At 36.8% G+C, this 20,342-nt stretch overlaps 1 protein-coding gene across 1 annotated transcript in view; it reads right to left on the bottom strand.

Annotated features, from left to right (window-relative positions):
- LOC110214783 (formin) overlaps positions 1–20,342 on the bottom strand; it is a 356,877-nt gene that overhangs the window by 84,301 nt on the left and 252,234 nt on the right. Inside the window, 1 exon segment of the mRNA XM_020995886.2 lies at positions 11,104–11,196. Coding sequence (XP_020851545.2) covers positions 11,104–11,196 — 93 coding nt within the window.

The raw sequence follows: 20,342 nt of genomic DNA, 5'->3' as shown, positions 1-20,342 counted from the left end.
TGTGTGTGTGTGTGTGTGTGTGTGTGTGTATAGAAACTGCAAATACAGAGACATTACTTTCAAGAGTCTCCTTCCCTCCCCTCTTTGGGGAGAAGAAAAACATCAAACACTCAGAAAAACTTCTGATTACTGGATTAAATTACCGTATTAAAATACGTCAGCAATGTGTGATTTTTGTCATTCTGGCAACAGAGCCTTACTTGGGCTTCAGCAGTGTCAGAAGCAGTCATCACTGACTTAGCCATCCCAGTGGCTAGATGGCAAATCATGATACACTGGAAAGATATGCAAACTTATCATTGGTCTTTGGCTGTCCTATTCTATTCAGAGCAAGAGCACAGGAAAGGAAACATTAACGTTTATAACTGTTTTCTTTCTCTAAAGCCAAATACTATTGGGGTCAATATCTTTTGCCTTCCGCCTCTGATAATTTATATCTTTAGCAAAGCGTTAAAATTCTTAAAGCCAGACCTTAAACTGAACAGGGCTTATGCCTCAAAAAAGAATCTTGTGGTTGTTCAGACCTGCTCTTCTTTGTATCTATCGCTCTATTTTCTGTAGCATTAGGTTTTCTGCCAATAATTTTTATTAAACTCTCTCATTTTCTTTGTTTTGATGAATGCCACACCAACAAAATGAAATAAAGATTCAGGTGACTTGAAAATAAATATCATTAGTACACATCATTCAGGAAATAGTTTCTATTTTCAAAGAGTCACAGCTAAGGAAAAAAACAACAACATAACTTTGTCCTTCTATAAGAAGAACACAAAAAAAAACCTGTTCGGATGTAACAAAGAACCTAGAAAAGCAGGTTCCAGCCATCAGAGAAGTGTAGGCTGGAAAATTTGGGAGTAATAATGAGCTTTGTTCATGTCCATTGAGGGCATGGTGAGACAAAAGGTCCTCAAACTGAAGCCAACAGGACTTGAAAGAGCACAAAGAAATATTTCTTGGTGACAAATAAAGGTTCTCAAGTACTGAAATGGGTGTAAAACACTTGGATCTCTTTATGGATTTGGGTTCACAAGGTTGACATATGAGGTTGTTTATTTCCTTCCACATTCCATGGACAGAATTATAAAGTTTCTTCTCCAAAGGTGATCCAAGATGGTGGTGGAATCTCTCTTAATGGAGAGCTCTAAAATTAGGAAATATTATCTATCTTGAATGGAGTTAAGGAGACCAAAACAAGTTTTTCAGTTCAATTTTTTTTTGGAGTGTATGTGTGTGCATGTGTGTATGCGTGTGTGACTCTGCTAATGTGATACATACACTAGAAAGAGATATGTCTCCTTGAACCCTATCTCTTCCATTTACTATTCAGGTGATCTTAGACAAGTTATTTTCATTATCTACAAAATGAGGAAATTGGATTAGATGACTTCTAAGGTACCTTCCTGTTCTAACTATATCACCCTATTTTATGATCTTCTAATTTTACTTGGAACAGTTAAGAGATTTTTAATTTTGTCTGGACTTATGATTTCATTGTTGTAGGGAGCCCATTTCCCCACGCAGAATGGCAACTCTCCTGCATCTTAGTTTTAAAGAGCAAGCAGGGTAAGGGTAGAGTGGGTGCAGAGAGGAGATAGAGACAGAGATTAAATGCTTTGCCTAAGATCACAAAAACCAATATAAATTAGAGATAGGACCTGAACCGAGTTTTTCCTGACTCTAAAGCTTTTTCTCCTCCTATTATGCTACGCTGTCTACCTTTTCTTGATATTAGATAGTTAGTAAGCATAAAACTGTGTGTCTGCTATGACTTTATTTAGGTTAAACTATTGGGATACAACTTTCTGGGTCCCTGGGATCAGGTATCTCCAATTTAATTGAACTGCCAGTAGATGGTGCCTAAGCTTATTTCAGACACTGAATTTGTGTTTCTCCCCAGGAAATACATGTTGTTGTTTTTTTTAATTAAAATTTTTTGTTTTTAAGAATAAAAAGGCAATAAAATTCTCTATGACCAATCATAGAATTGGAGAGTCAGAAGGGACTTCATTGATCATTTAGTCCAATTCATACAAAAAGAAATCACCGCTGTAACAAATCTCCCTTTGGAATAAGAATATGAAAGAACAAAAACAGCTACAGGTATCTGGCACTTTTTAAACTTACTCTGACTCCATTTGTCTGATTTAATATTTTGTGATTAAATGCTAGTGTACCACCAGTTTAAGGTTATAGTTTTTTGGGTCAAAATTTCATGGAAGCTCTGGTCACTACGGCTCACAGGCCAGTGTCCTTCTTATTGCTCCCAATTCTGTCTCTAGAGTTCACTGGTACTTAAGTACTGGTAACTTCAAAATGTTCTCTATAATTGGTAGGTGTTTAAGGTCTCTTTCAGCTCTAAATAATCTAGTGTTCCTATGAGCGGTCAAGGAAGAGGTCTGTGTAAAGACTGGATAAAGCAAAGAGAATGAACACAAGCCATTCTAAAAGATGAAAAGATCTTAGAGTTTTACATAATCTTGAAATAGCTTCATTCTATATTCAGGGATCATGTGATTTTTTTCAGGAAAAAAATAATAGTTGCAGAAAGCCTTTGCATCAATGTTGAAGTCTTTGGACACAAGCCAGACAATGAATGAAGAAAGCTGGGGAATAAACATGTGACAGGCACTTAGCTTCTGCCACCAGAAATTAAATTGATTGGACTGATTAGTGAATTCCAAATAACACACCAGGAAAAGTAGTTGGACCAAAAGTGAAACTGTAGAGTTCATTATGAAAACAACCATTATTGAAGAGGGAGATCAAAGTTAACTCTATGAGTGAGCAACACAAATCTGCTCAGAATATGACTTAAAAAAAATGTTGTTTGGGGAAGGTAGAAAGCATTCGGTGAGTGCAAGAGCTTAATTCTTAAGACTCCACACATCTGATGCTGTGGTGGGCAAGTATTATTCTCACATCTTTGCAGGATCAATATCAAGAAAAGATACAAATATTGTTATTTCTTGGATACATTTTAGATTTTTAGATACAAGTCAATGACTGTCCTGAGGTCACAGCAATAAACTATGGGAAACTATCCTATGATACTTCTTCAAGTGATGTTCAAATCCCGTAAGGTAAAGGTTTGAAGATAAGTTGGTTGCCTTTAACAGAACATAGTATTACATGAATTACTTCCTAAAAGCAAAATATTTTAAGAGCTTAAAAAAAGCATGTTTTAAATACTTTTAAATTTTATTTTATTGATTTATATGTCCTAACAAATAGGATCTTTTAAAAAAACAATAAACCATTATTGATGATTTAATCATTTAAATTTAAACTTAATTGAAATATAATATGTTAACATCAGTGTTCATTGGGGATATTGGTCTATAGTTTTCTTTTTTCTGTTTCAACTCTCCATAGTTTATACATCAAGACCATATCTGTGACATTGGAAGAATTTGGTAAGATATTTTATTTTATCATTTTGCAATATTGGAATTTTTATTTAATTAATCAAATTTGATTGGAGGAAATAGATGATTTACAGGAGACACAGAAAGAATTATATGAATGGATAGGTAAAGAAGCATCTAAATGATCACTTTTCTGCAGATGATATGATAATATACTTGATCCCTGAAACTTGAGCAAACTTGTAGGATATAAAATAAAACTTAGAAAATATAAAATGAATCCATACAAATCATTAGCATTTTTATATAATAGCAATAAAACTCAATAAGAATAGAGAAATTCCATTTAAAATACCTACAGAATGTATAAAATACTTGGAAGTATACCTACCAAACATACACAAGAACTATATGAATACAACTACAAACCATGGTTTAAACCACTGTTTAAAGACAGATTTAATTATTTAATAATTTGAAAACTATCTTTCTCCTGACAGAGAGGAGTACAGAAAGATATTGATATAGACATAGATATACACACAATGCAACCAATGAGGGGATTTGATTTCTTTGACTGTGGATAATTGTTACAAGGAATTTTTTCCTTTTTTTTTTTTCCACTAATAGGATGGGAGATGGGAGGGACAGAAAGTAGATTTCTGTTAATTAAAAAAATCTTTTAAAAGAAGCATTGGATGGTGTTACATATGTGAATTGTTGCATGCACTTTCAGATGAGATCACTGTAATTGTTTTAATTTGTTACAAGAGATCTTTCATGGAATGAGAGCACTCTGTTAATGTTTGTAATATAAAAACAAAATATAGCAATAATTTTTTTTAAAAGGCATGTGGTAGCTGTTTTTGTTTGTTGGTTTTTGGAAGGGGGGCTGGCAGGAGTTATATCATGGTAGAAACAAGAAAATTAAAACTGTTCCTACAATATGGAAGGTAGCATGGTACTGTGGAAAAATGGCACTGGAGTCAGAGGACTTGAGTTCACATCCAACCCCTCACTCTTAATAGCTGGGTGACCTTGGGCAAATCACTTAATCCCACCCTGGACTCAGTTTCTAAGTCTATAAAACGAGGAATTTAGATGAGATGACCTCAGAAGTCTCTTCCATTGATCATCCAGTGACCAAGCATGATGAGGACTAGTTGTGAACAAGGCTTGGACACCTCCACCGAATCAATCAATGAATGGCATTTCAACTAGATGCAACAGGAAGTATGTTTAGATAGACTCAGGGATTTGGTCACACTCTGTTGGACTTATATTAAGTCAGTGGGGTAGGTTGGAATCAGACAAAGTCCTTAAATCAATCTTAGAAGGAAAGAGAAGGATGGGTGCTCTGAAAATTCCTCACCCCATCCCCTATTGGCAAGGAGAAGAGGAAGAATTAATCAGTCAATGAGCATTTCTTAAGTACCTACTGTGTTGCCAGGTACTGTTCTAAGTGCTGGGGATATGACGACAAAAATGGAACTATTCCTAATTTTAAGGAGTTTACATTCTATCAAAAAAGGAAAAAGGGGAAGAGTGGAGGTGTGTGAGAAGATTAGAAATTATGAAAAGAAAAGTGATTTTTGGCCTAAGAGAATAAAAAATTGATAGTAAAAATAAAAAGAAAATGGAGTCAGAAGTAAAAGAGGGTCATTGACAGAAAATTTGGAGAACTATTTGTTTAAACTAGTCCCTTCAAGGAAAGGTCTAATTCTATGTTGAAGCAGCCTTCATGAGGTCATTTCCCCATCATTCCAAGGAACACTCTTCCAGTGCGCTTCAGTTACCAATGATCAAAATACATTATCTTCACTTTTCATGAAGACCTCTTTTGTTGCCTCCTGAAATCGCCACTCCTGGCTATCCTCCCCTCTGCTCATTATGCCTGGCAATAATATTGGTGATGACTGGGCTATCTACCTTAGGTTCTTCTGCTTCCTTTTCCATACACTAAAATCTTCAGATTTATTTTCATAGGTGGCATCACTTTTTAAAAAGAATAGTACAAGGCAGTGCAGATACTTCTGAGGCTAGGTCCAAGCCCTGCCTCTGATATACTAGCTGTATAACCACAAGTAAAAATAGATATTTACATCTAATGTAAGTATCATAAATGTATATTCTAACATAAATAATAAATAATATAAACATTATGAAGGTATATGCCCTTCCCGTCTTCTTGTGTCTTACTCACTCCCACACACTCTGAGATCTAGTGACCCTGGCTTCCCTGATGTTCCTTACACAACACTCCATCTTCCACCTCGGCACTCTCACTGGCTAAACCCTATGTCTGCAATGCTCTCCTTCCTCTTCTCCCCCTCTGAGATTCTTTGGCTTCCTTCAAGACCCAGCTAAAATCCCACCTTCTACATGAGCCCTTTCCTGAAAACCCCTTTAATGCTAACTCTTCTCTCCATCGATGATCTCCAATTGATTTTATATATAGCTTGTTTTTACACAGTCATTTGCATCTTGTCTCCCCCCATTAGACTATGAGTTCCTTGAGAGGAGTCACTGTCTTTTTCCTTTCTTTGTATCCCCAGCTCTTAGTATAGTTACCTGGTACACAGTAGGTGTTTAATAAATGTTTATTGTCTGAATCTTCCTTGCATTAAAAAAAATATTTCAATGGCTCTCTTTTTTTTCACCACTACTAACCTCTCTTTCTTCTTTCTACCCTTTTCCCCAATTAAAAAAAAACAGAAGAAAAACATTCTTATAACAAATCAGCACAGTAAAACAAAACAAACTCCTATTCTGGACTTTTGACCATGTCCAAAAAACGTATGTCTCTGAATCTTGAATTTATCACCTCCTCTTTGATTGCATTTCCCAGAACTCCAAGTACTCTATATTTGAAGATGATATGAATGGTCTTACTCTCCAATTTATTTGTTTCATGTGGATCGCTTACTGTGCTTTACTGTTTTTAACAGCAATGAATGATGCAAGGAAAAATTTACTTCTGCCAGCTTTTAATTCAACTCAACACCTATTTATTAATTTCTCTTGAATGTAAGCTACCTAAGTTAGATGCCAAATCTTCCAGGTTATTAGCCAAGACAATATTTGATCTTCTAACTATTTGGAGGAAGACCACGAGGCACTCTTTTGAGTTTGGCAACGTGCTCCATACAAAATCCAGAAATGGATTCAGAATGGATCTGAAGAAGAAGTAAAGCATTTAGATATTTTATTATAACCATCCTGTTCCAGAGTTTCCTCAAAATTTTATGTAATTCTTTACTCTTCTATGTCAGAGGTACTGGATAGCTGATGCTTTGCATCTTACTTTTTTCCCCCTGTGCAACAGAATTATCTGAAATTTAAGGACAACTATAAGAAAGTTGTGCAGGTCAAAAAAAAAACAACTCAAAAGGGCTGGTCTGAGAAACAAGAATAAACATAGTTCAGTAAATTCCATAGCTGTGTGCACAACTTGTCCCAAAAGTCTTAGTACAGTTTTAAGTTATGAAAGTTTAAATAGCTTTAAACTGCACCAAGACATTTGGGACATCCTGTCCCATTAAAGATCACACCGACTTTATTTTCACTAGCAGTACAGCAGATAATGAGATAGCACCAAATGTGGGAGAATGCTAATGTTAGGACACACACAAAAAGTAAGTTTAGCCCATTCCAACTTCAATACTCCCTGCTAGAGCTGTAAATACAAAAGGCCAATTTAACAGCATGAAAAGACCACCTACAAGAGCCATACCTGGGACCCAATCAACTTCAGTGTGGATTCTTTCAATTACAGGATCCCTGCCAGGTTTATGGGAAACTTTAATGTGTGTATCACATATTTGAGGGCTATATCATTATGAACATGTTTGATCTGAGGGTGGGAAACCTAGAGCTTAAATAATGCCTTCCCAAGCTGACCCTGAACTGAGCTGTAAATTGGAACAAGTAAAAGAACACAGTGGAGAAGGGAAATGTGTGAGAAGAAAGGTCAAATATTGTGAAGAGTGCAACTCTGGCAAGTGTTGCCATTAAAAATACTTTCACTTCTGTTTGGGGAATGAAATTAGTTAAGTAGGAGTAAGGCAGTTTCATCAAACGAGGCTATTTAAGGGTGTTTGGAGAAGGGGAGGACCAATAAAAGACATAAAGCAAAGTTCAAAGACGCCATCATCACTCGAGTGTGGCAACAGGATATGATTTACAAAAGAAAAATTAAATCATTATGATTGTTAGAAGAACTGAATTACAGTCCATCTAAAAATAAGCCTTTCCGTGAATCAACTGAGTCACACCTCATGTGACTTCTCAAGCATAAAGAACTCAATTGCTTAAGATTTTATGAGTGATAATAACTATTATGGAATACAAACTTCCCAGCAGGCTGTTCTATGTAACCAGCCATAGAAACTGAAGGGAGCATTTCATCCTACCACAATGACAGCACCAAACTCTGTGTTCCTAATCACAGTATGTAATCCTTAAAAAGGGAGGAAAATTTAAACTGTGGAGTAGAAAAGCCAGCAGGATTTGGAGTCAATGGATGTGAGTTCTGATTTCTGTCCTATTACTTAATGCTTATGTGATCTTGTGGCAAGCCACCTCATCCCTTTGTGCCTCAGTTTCCCCACTGGTAAAATGAAGGTGTTGGAATAAATGGCATTTAGGATCCTTTCTTCAACCTTTAGACACCATCACCCTTCTTGAAACCATATTGTTCAAAAGACCCTAAACTACTTGAGTTATAATCTCAACAAACATTAACTATTATAGAATAGAAATTTAAAATAGTTCAGTGGAACAGAAGTTTATCACATAATTTGAAGCTGTGACTTCTAAAATCATTCTATCAAGGAGATAACAAGATTATCAGGGGTATATCTCCCACAGGTACATCTCTTCTTTTCCATAAAATGGGCAAATGGATAAAAAAAAATGCACGGAGAATTAAAAAATGCTATCTGGACTGTGGATAAATTAACTGCTAATGGAGTCACCAGAGAGAAGGCAACACATATATCTATGAATATAAATCTAGAATATTTACTGTTCAAAATACAAATTGAACCTAAATACAAATTAATCTTTGTCTCAGGACCTCATTTCAAGTATAATAAGCCATCAGTAATTTAGGGGAATAAAGATCACTTTTTTTAAAAAGGCCAGCTTTTTATTTAGACCAGTTATAACTAACTTATAAGACAGCTTCTACTAATCATATATGAAAACTAGCTACTTTCCTTTATGATTATCTTGTTAGTAATAGCTAGTGTTTATATAGTACTTTATGATTTGCAAAGCACTTTACATAAGTTATCATATATTATTAAACTCATTTTATTGATAAAGACATTGAGGTAGAGAGAGAGAGTAAGTGATTTGTTTTGGGTCACACAGATAGTGTCTGAGGTAGGATTGGAATTCACCTCTTCCTGACTCTGTCTATCACTCTTTCTTCTATGCCACCAAGCAATGTCTTTTATGTTTACAGAATATCTGTGTATTAGTCTCATTGTTTAGATTTCAGGATGGTAAACTGACAGTATTATTTGCAGATTCTGAGAGTAAAGCTTTAACTTGTTCAGTGACTACTCTAATAAGCCCTTAATATGAGGGGACACAGCAGCTATGCTTCTCCATCAGAAGAGACAGCCATTATCCAGTTTCTCTGACTCACACAGGAAATTCTGCCAATCTCCAATGACTGTTGGCCATGATTTATGGATTCACCCTGATGAGCAGTCTTCTGTTTATGGTGTGGTATCATGGTGGCTGATTCAAAATCAGCCATGGTATGTTGATGGCTCACCAAAGGTTCATACACTCATTTCCTTTGGCTTTCTAGCAAAGATAAATGCAAGCAGATTTTTCCCCTTTTTCTCTTGCTTATCTTTGGCTAAATTTTGAAAAAAATCAGATTAGGAAATAACCCAGAAAGCAAGACACCCTACATTCATGGCTTAAATGACATTGGCAGACTGTTGACAATGAACAATATCCTCATCCTCTGTCAGTACTACGAATAATATAGGTATCCCAGTGATATTTCTAAATAGGATACTGTGTCTTGTCTGTGTCACTTCTATTCACTTCTCTGTGAAAGATAGATCTGTAATTAAACTACAGTCTGTTGCTTTTCCTCATACACAAGCAATCATGGAATCCTCACAGAGTCATGGAATTATAGAGATTTGGGAAGGACCTCATCAGCCTTCTAATCCATGCACTGCCTCAGTCAAACTAAGACCCTTTAAAGGCGTTAGCTTGAAAAGGCCAAAGTCCTTCACTGCATCCTCGGCCATCTCCAGTGGTCCTGATCTGTATCTGGCCACCGGATCCAGATGTGTCTGGAGGAGAAAGTGAGCCTGGTGACTTTGCACTGCCCTCCTTCACTTAAATTCAATCCACCTGCATGTCATGGCATCACCTCTCTAATGTCATGGTCCTCTTTGAGGATGAAGGACAAATAGCAATCCATTAAAGGAATCCTCACTTTAACTGCATGGGAGAAAAATGATCAGCTAGTCTTTGCTTGAAGACTTCCAGGGAGAGGGAAGTCATCAGCATTCAAGGATACCTGTTTCTTGGCATTTGTCCTAGCTATCACTTATTCCTAGAGTGTCCTCCTTCTTCACCTCTTCCTCTTGGAATCTCTGGATTATCTGGATCTAGCCCAAATGCCACCTTCCACAGGAAGCCTTTTCTAATTCTTCTCCCAGATGCTTGTGTCCCCTCTCCCAAAACTACCTTGCTGTCATTTTATATATGTTTATACATACATACTTATACATGTACATGTTCCCCATCAGAACATAAGGCCCTTGTAAAGGACTGTTTCATCTTTGTCTTTGTATCTTCAGTGCTTAACAAGGTGTCTGGAACACAGTGGGTGCTTCATAAATATGTGTTGATTAATTAACTCCCTTTATGATATCACCTGGCTTATTTTGCTTTTCTGAACACAGTTTGACGAACAGTTAAAAAAAATCCATAGTCCTCAAACTGATGAACTTCAGAGAAATCAGAAAGGGAATTCTCAATTAAGCCATTTTGATCATGTAAATGAAGTGTATGATTGCTTGGAAGAGTTTTATTCAATTGAATTCCACAAGTGAATCATTTTGTCAAGTGAAAATGAGCAGCCATAGCATAAAGTACAATATGACTAATCACTTAACCTGTCTGACTCAGTTTCCTTTTTTTTTTTGCAAAATAGGGCCAAGATTAGACTAGATGTCCCCTAAGTTCTCTTCCAACACTAAATTTATGCTCCCAGGAAAGAACAGACATGGGCCCCCCTTTAAAAGATTTATCAAAGAATGAGAGTAATGGGCTAGGTACAGATGTATAGAACTAAAATGATCTAAACAGGAGTTCTTTACTAAGACCTGTGAACTTATTTCCTCTTTTGAAATATTTTGATAACTATATTTCAATATCATTCATTTCTTTCATAATCCTAAATATTTTATATTATGCATTTAAAAAGGGATCCGTAGGCGACACCAGATTGTCAAAAGGATCTATGACATAAAAAGTTTGAAATCCTGATCTAGGAACACTAAAAAAGGTGATATAAATCAAGTACAGATTAATTTCATATTAACTATGTATGTAGGTGTTCAAAAAAGATGTAGAATGATGTAGAAATAGAGGGTTTTGAGCTGGGTAAAATCGTCCAGTGATAGAAATGAAGGTTGTGCCGTAGTAATTGGTCTGGGAGGATATACAGTATGTTTCTGAGCAGCATGCTGCCTACCTTTCTGAAAGAACACCTCTAGCTTGTCCTTGAAAGGCTGGAGATGCTCCTTTGGGGACTCCTTGCACACAACCACCATCTGCTTCTCACTTGCTGTGAAAAGAATCCCAGAATTAGAATGTTAATTAATTGCTTGGCTAGATTATTAGTTGATGTTTATCCAAATTCCAGTGGTTTCCATCATGTCACAATAACAAAGAGGCCCTCACAATAACAAGGGTCCTTTAGGAAAAAGGAAGTGTTATGCCTCCAATTGTTCCTTAGGCAGAAAAGTCAGCTAAGTGGGAAAAGGATAAGGTGGTCTGGTTTTTTTCTGATGCACCAGAGTGGACAAAAATTTTGAAGGTCTAGACTGAGAAGGTTAAGGGTTCTATTCTTCATATTCACAAATTATAGCCCATGTCTTTTCTTCCAAAAAAAAAAAAAAGACCTAGAAGGCAGCTGCTGCACATGCCCCTATTCCTAAGTGGGGCAACTAGGAATGATATGTCAGAATTGTACTTTCTTTAACAAGAATATGGCCATGGGGCCTGACAGTTAGGTCATGAATGGACAGGAAGATAAAAGCTACCATCACCCTTACCAACAACAACCCCTCCAAAACATTAAATACAAAGCTCCCATAAAATTACTATATTTCAGGCTCTAAGAAAGTATTTCGGAAATTTGCAGCAAAATGAACCATCAAGCCACCTCTAAAGGGCAGGTTTGATTTGGCTGCATGAGTGTATATCACATACTATAATTCACCACAACAAAGTACACTCAACCTAGGCAAAAAGACATTTGCCTGAGGTCCCTGTTAACTTGTTCCGGTATCTGAAATCCACTAGGAAAAACAACAACAACAACAAAAAACAAAGGTTTAATTTTTCCAAAGCTGGAGCTAATTAACGAATACTTTGGTCTGCTGGTCATGGCCAGATTCCTGACATGTCCCTGTCTAAGAGAATATTCTGAATCTTTTGGAGCTTCACCGCAAATCAGCCTTGTAGCCTGGTATTGTGATTCATCCTGAATAATCTTGTACTCCAGGAAAGACAGAAACATGCACCTCAGCTCTTGGTTGAGACAAATAGCATCATGGATGCTAGAGAACCTTGAAAGAAAAGGACTTGGGGAGAAAGAAATAATTCTATTTTTAAAACTAATGCTTCAGTGAACTTGGGCCTAGGAAAAACAGATTACTTTGTAACAATAGTAAGTTTTTTAAAGACTACTCAGATATCCCCCAGTGCCATTTTTTAAAAAATATCATCTCCGATAAGATGCCTGGAATCTCGGGCAACTCTTAAGAAATTTTGGGATTGTCAAGGAAATGAAAATCTGATGTTGGAGGTCTCTTGTGTCAGTTCCAGTCTATGCCTATACATTTCTAAGGAATTATTTATTAACTCCCGCCACTTCTAAATTCCAGAGTATCCAGTACGTTATTGTCGCAGGAGCTGAAGGAAAACACACAGTGCTAATCCGTTACTGGTGGAGCTGTGAATTGGTTCAGCTCATTGAAAAATAGTTTGCAATTACTCAAGGAAAGTTACTAAGTCGCTCTCATATTTTGGCCCAGAGCTCTGTTCTACTATTGGGGCTATATCCCAAGGAAGTTATTAATAGTATGAAAAATGTCCATACAAGCATTGTCATGGTGGCATTATCTGTCAAGGCACAAAGCTAGAAATAAAACATGTGCTCAATGATTGAGAAATAGGTGAACAAACTATGTTATATGAATACAATGGAATTTTTGCTACAGAGTAAGTATGATGTGATAAAAATAATATAGAATTTGGAGTCAAGAAGACCTGAGTTCAAACTCTACCTCACATGATTACTAGATCTGGCAGGGGTAAGTCACTTAACATCTCTGGGCCTCAGTTTTCTTATCTATAAAATGAGAGAGTTAACTTCTGAGGTCCTTTCTATTCCTCAATCTATGATCTCATAATTTTATGAATGATGAAGATGAAGAATTCAGAAAAACTTGGTAAGAGCCACTTGAAGTCTCGAGACAGGAAAAGAACAGAGCCAAAAGAATTATATATACAACGACTATAATGATATAAAGTCAACATTGAGAGGCCACAGAACTCTGGTAAAGTATAATGGTCAATGTTAGCACCATGCTATCAGTCAAGGGACACATTCCTCCTTTCTGTCAATAACTAATCACCTGTATTTCAGGGAGTGTACTTTGTCAGGACAGTTTGAGCATATTGGGTCTCTGCTGTATCAAAACGAAATATATCAATAAATTTTAAAATAAGATAAAATACCTAGTGTTTGCTGGAACAGTCAGACCCTCTTGGGGGTGGGGGGTAGGACAAATAATTCTTAGAGAACTATCCCAACACTCATTAAGGAAATATGTCCATGAAGAGAACAAAAGTTTGTTATTCCTGAGACAAATACTATTTCAATCATGCATATTTACCTTGCAGAAGAAATTTTTTAAAACCTTCTTTTGCTCTTTTTTTTTTTTAAAGCCAATCTTCCCTGGTTTCTCTGAAATAATCCCCTTATTCATTTCTTATGGTAAAATAGTATTCTATTACATTCACAATCACAGATTTCTCATGCACTCTCCAACTGATGGACCCCACCCCCCACTTTTGTTTTCTGTTCTTTACCACCACAAAAAGAGCTTTTGTAAATATTTTTGCACATAAGGGTTTTTTTTTTGTCTTTCTTTAACATCCATGGGGTATAATGCTAGTAGTGGTATTCCCAGATCAAAGAGTATGCACAGTTTGGTGTCTTTTGGGGCAGGTTTCCAAATTACTTTCCAGAAAGTCTGTACCAACCTACAGCTTCTTTTGCTTTTATTATGTGACATTTTAAAAAAATCCAATAAAACAAAACAGCTCTTCCCCCAAATCCAAAATAAAAAAATAGAAAAAAAATGAATTTAGAATTCTGAATGGTCTTTGCCTATTTCAGAGACTAAACCTCATCAATGATTTAACAAAAGTCTCAATGCAAGGAAATGTCACATATCTTAATGGAAAAATATGAACTGCAATTTAGTGAATGCATTGCTGGGCTAAGAGAGCTAATCCAGCAGAAGGAATACTGCACTTGATGTTAGAAGATGAGTCTGGATCCTGGGTCTACCATGTATTAGTTGTATGATCTTGGTCAAGTGCCTTACCCGAAGTTTTGATTTCCTTAAATACGAAATAGAAATAATAGCTTTTTCACTACCTAATCCACATGATTATTGTGAATAATTAGATGAGATATGCATGTCAAACAGTTTGTTTAGTTAGGTCTCAATTAGTGCAAACAATGAATCTCCCCACCCCTTGCCCAAGTAGTAGCATTATTTGAATTTGTACTGCATTTTTCCACTGGCCTGAAACCAACCACCATATTTTTCATAATTATAATTTCAAATAGTGAAAATTAAAATGCATGGGACTACTTCAGGGAATTTATTATTCACCCTAATCAGAACCTAGCTGTAAATTTTAAAGTGCTCTATAAATGTCAACCATCATATAACGTTTTTCCCAAGACAACAAGTTAATCTACCACAGGAGCCATCAGATTTGGAAAAAAAAAAGTTGGGGAAGATATCAGGTCAGAGGCCAAAAAAGTATCTGTGCCACTTCTGGTCTCAGATGTCCCAGATACTCAGACCTTTTCAAATAAGATTATAAAAAACAAAGATTTAGAGCTCCAAGGACCATAGAGGTCATCTAGTCTAACCCTCTTATTTTATAAATGATGAAACTGAGGTGCAGAGAAGTTAAATGATTTGACCCTAGTCAATCACATAAGCAGTTAAGTGACAGTGATGGAATTTGAGCCTTAGATCCTCAGACTCCAAATTCAGTGCCCTTTCCACTGGATTAGCCCTTAAAAATATGTAAAGTAATGGCAAGCCTATGGCTTGTGAAATTAGATATGCAGATAAAATTTCTGAACTCAGATAATACTGAAAATATATCCTCTCTCACAAAATAAAGGGGTTCAATTATAAATAATCGCTAAGGTACCTTTTGGGGGCAGCTAGGTGGAGCAATGATTAGAGTGCTGGGCCTGGAGTCAGGAAGAGTCATTTTCCTGAGTTCAAATCTGGCCTCAGACACTTACTAGCTGTGTGACGCCAGGCAAGTCACATAATCCTGTTTGCTTTAGCTCTTCATCTGTAAAATGACCTGGAGAAGGAAATGGCAAACCACTCCAGTATCTCTATCAAGAAAACCCCGAAAGGGGTCATGAAGAGTCAGACACATTGGAAAAGGACTAAACAACAAAGTCTCTTTTCAGCTCAAGAATTCTGTGCTTCTATGTAAATAGAAGAGTAGGAGAAAAGACTGATCAAATAAGTTAATTAGAGGTGCATTTACATATCTATTTATTGAGGCCAATCGCCTACTTACACATGATGCTCTCTTGTGACTTAGTCTAAGAAGAGAGTATGGCTGAGTAGAAAGGGCCCTGATGTGGGAATCAGGAGACCTAAGTTCTTACCCTAGCTCTGCCATTAACTACTTGCATGAAATCAGACAAGTTACTTCCCTTCTGTGGGCCTTGGCTTCATCATGTAGTAACCCTAGTCCCAAAGCCAATTGGTATGGGATTTTCTCCTCAGTTGTGGAGAGGAATGTCTTGCCCTGTGCAAGGGGTGGGGTGGGGCTGGTGAGAGAGGGGAGCTCTTCAGTCTTCTTGAGTTAAAGACTCTGGGAAAACATGAAAAGAACATGAAGTAGGATTGGCATCTCCCATCTTCTCTCTTGAAGCTAGAAGCCAGAAGCTCTCAAAGTGACTGCAGAACCCAAAGCAACTCTGAGCCTGAAGAAGACTGAAGAGTTCTCCTCTCTCACCAACTCCAACCCAGCCTACACACAAAGCAGCATATTCATTACCACCATTAAAGAGAGAGTCCCTTACCAAATGGCTTTGGGATGGGCATTGGGACACTTTGCTTTTCTACTTACATATATATCTAGCACTCAGCATACATAAAAGGAGGATGTTAGGTTTATGTTTCTATGATGCCAATATTGTTCACAGGAAAACAAAAATCCACTTGAATTGCCACAATCACGTTTGAATTTCATTCTTGCACTTCATAGCAGGGATCCAGAACTTGAAATCAAGGTATAAGATCTTACTTAAGTGAGCCAACTCACTACTTTTTATAGTATGCAGAAATATAAGTTAAAATATTGATGAATACATTGCTATTTATTCTTTTCTTATATATTAGGAGGTGTTCAGTTTTCAGTCATAACAACTGAAACTAAACATGCTCTCTCTTCAAATTTTCTTCTTCTAATCAAATCTTCCTAAACTACTTTGTCTTAGTCTTTCTTTTGCCCTATCATACTCTAAATCATGTTGTTTATTTATATTTATGTTGTATCCAGCTATTAAAGTGTAAGCTTTTAAAGGGTGGGGACTGTCCTTTTTCATCTCTCCATCCCTAGTGCCTAGCACAGTATTTAACATCAATGAAATACTTAACAAATGTGTGTTGAAATGAATAGACACTTTATTTTCTCAACATTTTTATTACCATTTCTATCAATATTGTTATTATTGGAGATTTATTTGGGATCTCTTAGGCATCTCCACCTCTAATTTTAGTTATTTCACCTCAGTGTGACATTCTACCACTACCACTAGCTATTGAATAACTGCCTTCACCTAGCTAGTAAGCTCGAGGAATAGCAACATCTAGACAACCAATCCTGCCACCAGCCCAGCCCCCAGAGTCATCGTTCAGGGGAGTAAGGAGATGCAACTTGGCAATTGCCTCTGCTGGAGTGGCAGCCCCTCCCCCCCAGTCTCCTCAGCAGTCACAACTACTGAAGACCTGGAAAACAAAGTCCACCACACAAAGACCTTGGCATTGTCAAAGGATTCAACATCAGAAAGATATGGTTTTATTAGTGGAAATGACATTAAAGAAGGCACAGATTTATCCCCTCGGTTCCTACACCCTAAGTGCCACTGGGCTTTTGGGCTTTTCCCTCTGACTTACAGCTGAAATTTCCCATATACGTTTTTTTCTTATTAGAACTCAAACTCCCTGAGAACATAGAATGTTTTGATTTTCTACTTACACATATACCTAGCACTCAGCATAGTGTTTTGCACATAGTAAGTGCTTAAATAAATGCTTTGTCATTTGTTCATTCACTCATTCATTTTTGGCAAAGGAAAAGTGAGATCAGGACAGTGAAAAGTGTAAATATATTTCTGAGCAAATCAGAAATAGTCATGCAGTTTAGGAAGGAAATTCAAGAAAATCATCATGTGGGACTGAGAAATCATGTGGATTGAATTTATTGGTCATAAAACTTCTTCAGAAGGCCAACTGGATCTAATCCCAAAGCCCTGGAGATAGATACAGCTATATACATAGATGGATATAGATACCTATATATACATATATGTACACATCTATACATACACATATATGCATGTATTTATCTATACACACATATATATACATATGTACATATGCATATATGTGTGTACATATGTCAAGTAGTTTTTTAGGTGTGCATGGGGTAGAAAAATTGAGTAATGTTAGTAGTAACATTAACTCTGACTTTCTAACAAATTCTCCAAATTTCAGTCTTAACCACCTTCCTCCACTTAATCCCATAATTATCTCCCAGGAGATAGAAGTGCAAAGGAAATTCTTCCTACTCACCTGGGAAAAGGATAAAACAAACAAACAAACAAAAACCCAACCTGTTTTGGTTTGGGTGTGTAGCTATTTGTAAGATTGTTAATTAAAAGCTCAGTGTACTTGAAAGACATCACACCAATCTCCACTTCAGTTTGTGAAATACTTAGATGGCAAATATGATTAACCTTACTTTAAAGCAACAGAAAGCCTCAGAACATAAAGTTACAGTATTTTCATTCCAGAATTAGATATGAGGAAACTTTGTTGTTTTTCAATTGTGTCCGACTTCATTACCCCTTCTGGGGTTTTCTTTGCAAAGATACTGGAGTGGTTTGCCATTTCCTTCTCTAGCTCATTTTATAGATGAGGAAACTGAGGCAAACAGGGTTTAGTTACTTGCTCAAAGTCATACAACTAGTAAGTGTGTGAGGTCAAATTTGAACTCAGGTCTTCCTGACTTCAGGCCCATGCTGTACATACTGTACCATCTAGCTGTCCCATGAGGGAGCTAGAGCCATACAGTAAGATACAACTGTTAACAAAAGGTTAATAGTGCTGAATGAATTCATATAGTTACATATGCTTCGCTGCTCATATTCACACATTTTGCTTTGTACTTTTTTTGAAGCTGACCTGATATATGAAATATGGATTTATAACCCAGTTCAATAAGGTAAGTGAAAAAGTGGGAAATGAGGATTCCTTAAGTAGCTTACCAGTACCTTCAAAATACAATAAAACTGACATGCACATTTTCCAGGAGCACATTGACAATGTGGACATGTAGCATAGCCTAGAGATAGAGTTTGTCCTTTGGGTCAGAAAAATCTGATTTGAGTCCTACCTCTGACATGTACCAGTTATGTAACTAAGGTCATTTAACCTGTCAGAGCCTAAGGCAATTTTCCAAGTTACAGATGAGCTGCTGAACTTCATAGGTGGAACAATTTGGTTTCTCCACCATATACTGATGAAATCATAGATTTATCCACTATAACACTTCTCACAAAACAGACTAAAAAGTGAGGTATATCTATGCTATAAACACAAAAATAGTTCTAAATTAGTGTGACTTATTAGTCCTCAACTTTGGCTATTAGTTATGACAATTATCCAAGGTTGTTTCTCCATCGTCCAAGTAGGGGAAAAAAAAGACAGATGCTTTGTGGGTTACTAGAGAAAAGCCTCCATTTTTATCTCCATGAAAAAAGTATAACAAAACAGGATCCTGGATATATTATATTATATTATATCATATCATATTATATATGTATAAGGGACCTTAGAGATCATCCAGTTCTGTCCCTTAATTTTAAAGACCAGGATTATATTATTTCATTCCTTGCATTGTCTATGGGAACAAAGCCTTTTTGGCATTTGCTTATTTAAATTGCTTAGTTTACAATGAGTCCCTTAGAATCTGCCATTTTGACAGCAAAAGCAGGGGGATGGTCTGGGCTTGTCCACCACAAACATCCTAGGTCATCTTTGTTTAGTGAAAAGGCCACCCTCCACCCACAGACTCCCTCTCCGGAGGAGGGTAATTGCACCTGTCCCTTTGCTGCAATCTCACCACCCCATCATCAGGATTAGCTGCAACATGTCAGAAAACTCCTTGGCAAAGGGCCCCCACCCTGCAAGTGTGAAATGAGCCTCCCAGGGCTCTGAGCTTGCCCATTTGAAAATTAGGAACTGAAACAAGTACAAAGCAAACCAGGCTCCACCACTGTGCTCTCTCTTGAACCTTAACAGGATGGAACTCCCATGTGGTCAATTAGGATTAAACTTCCCCCCACGATCAAACAAGAGGGTTGCCCTCTGACTGCCACAGCACAGCAGTACATTTCAGTGGCCAGGCAGTCTGCCTTGTGCTAATTTATTAACTCATCTTGTTCTGAGACATTTAATATCAAACAAATGGGAGACTAGGAGTCTAATTAACGATGAAACTGTCACAGTAATGGAAGCTCCATTTGAGGTTGGCAGTATGGAAGGGGGAGGCTACTGAGGAATACATGAATGCAGTTTATTGTCCAGCCAGCAGTGAGTACACAATGTTGCTGGACCACCAAGGTGGCCTCAAACAAAGAAGCCATTCCAGTGGTTTCAATATGAAAACCAACAGTCACTGAAGGGTGAGGTTGTTTTTCTTTCTTTCTTTCTTTCTTTCTTTCTTTCTTTCTTTCTTTCTTTCTTTCTTTCTTTCTTTTAAGGCAACAGGAACAAAACACTTTTTGTTGTTTTGGATTAAGCAAAATGCTTAGCTTTTGGGAAAAAAAGAAAAAAATTATCTCTTCAATAAGAGTTTTAGATGGTAAATATTAATTATGTTGTGCAGGGAGATCTCGCAATGAAAATATGTACAAAGAGAACAAATATATGAAGGAGTCAGGAGAACAAGCAACTGCACCAGACCAGAGTCCAGTCAAATGACCTGGGTTCTAGTCCTAACGATGTCATCAATTTCCTGTGTGACCTTGGACAAATCATGCAACCTCTTTGGGTCTCAGCTTCTTAGTCTGTAAAATAATAGATCGAGATAAGATGCCTACTGAGGTTGATCTTTTTTTTTTTTTAAATTATGACTATT

The sequence above is a fragment of the Phascolarctos cinereus genome, unplaced genomic scaffold (genome assembly GCF_003287225.1).
Source record: "Phascolarctos cinereus isolate Bilbo 61053 unplaced genomic scaffold, phaCin_HiC Scaffold_3;HRSCAF=262, whole genome shotgun sequence".
In the NCBI taxonomy this organism is placed as follows: Eukaryota; Metazoa; Chordata; class Mammalia; order Diprotodontia; family Phascolarctidae; genus Phascolarctos; species Phascolarctos cinereus.
Note: the sequence above shows the minus strand (reverse complement) of the source record. Positions and strands in the feature narration are given on the sequence as shown.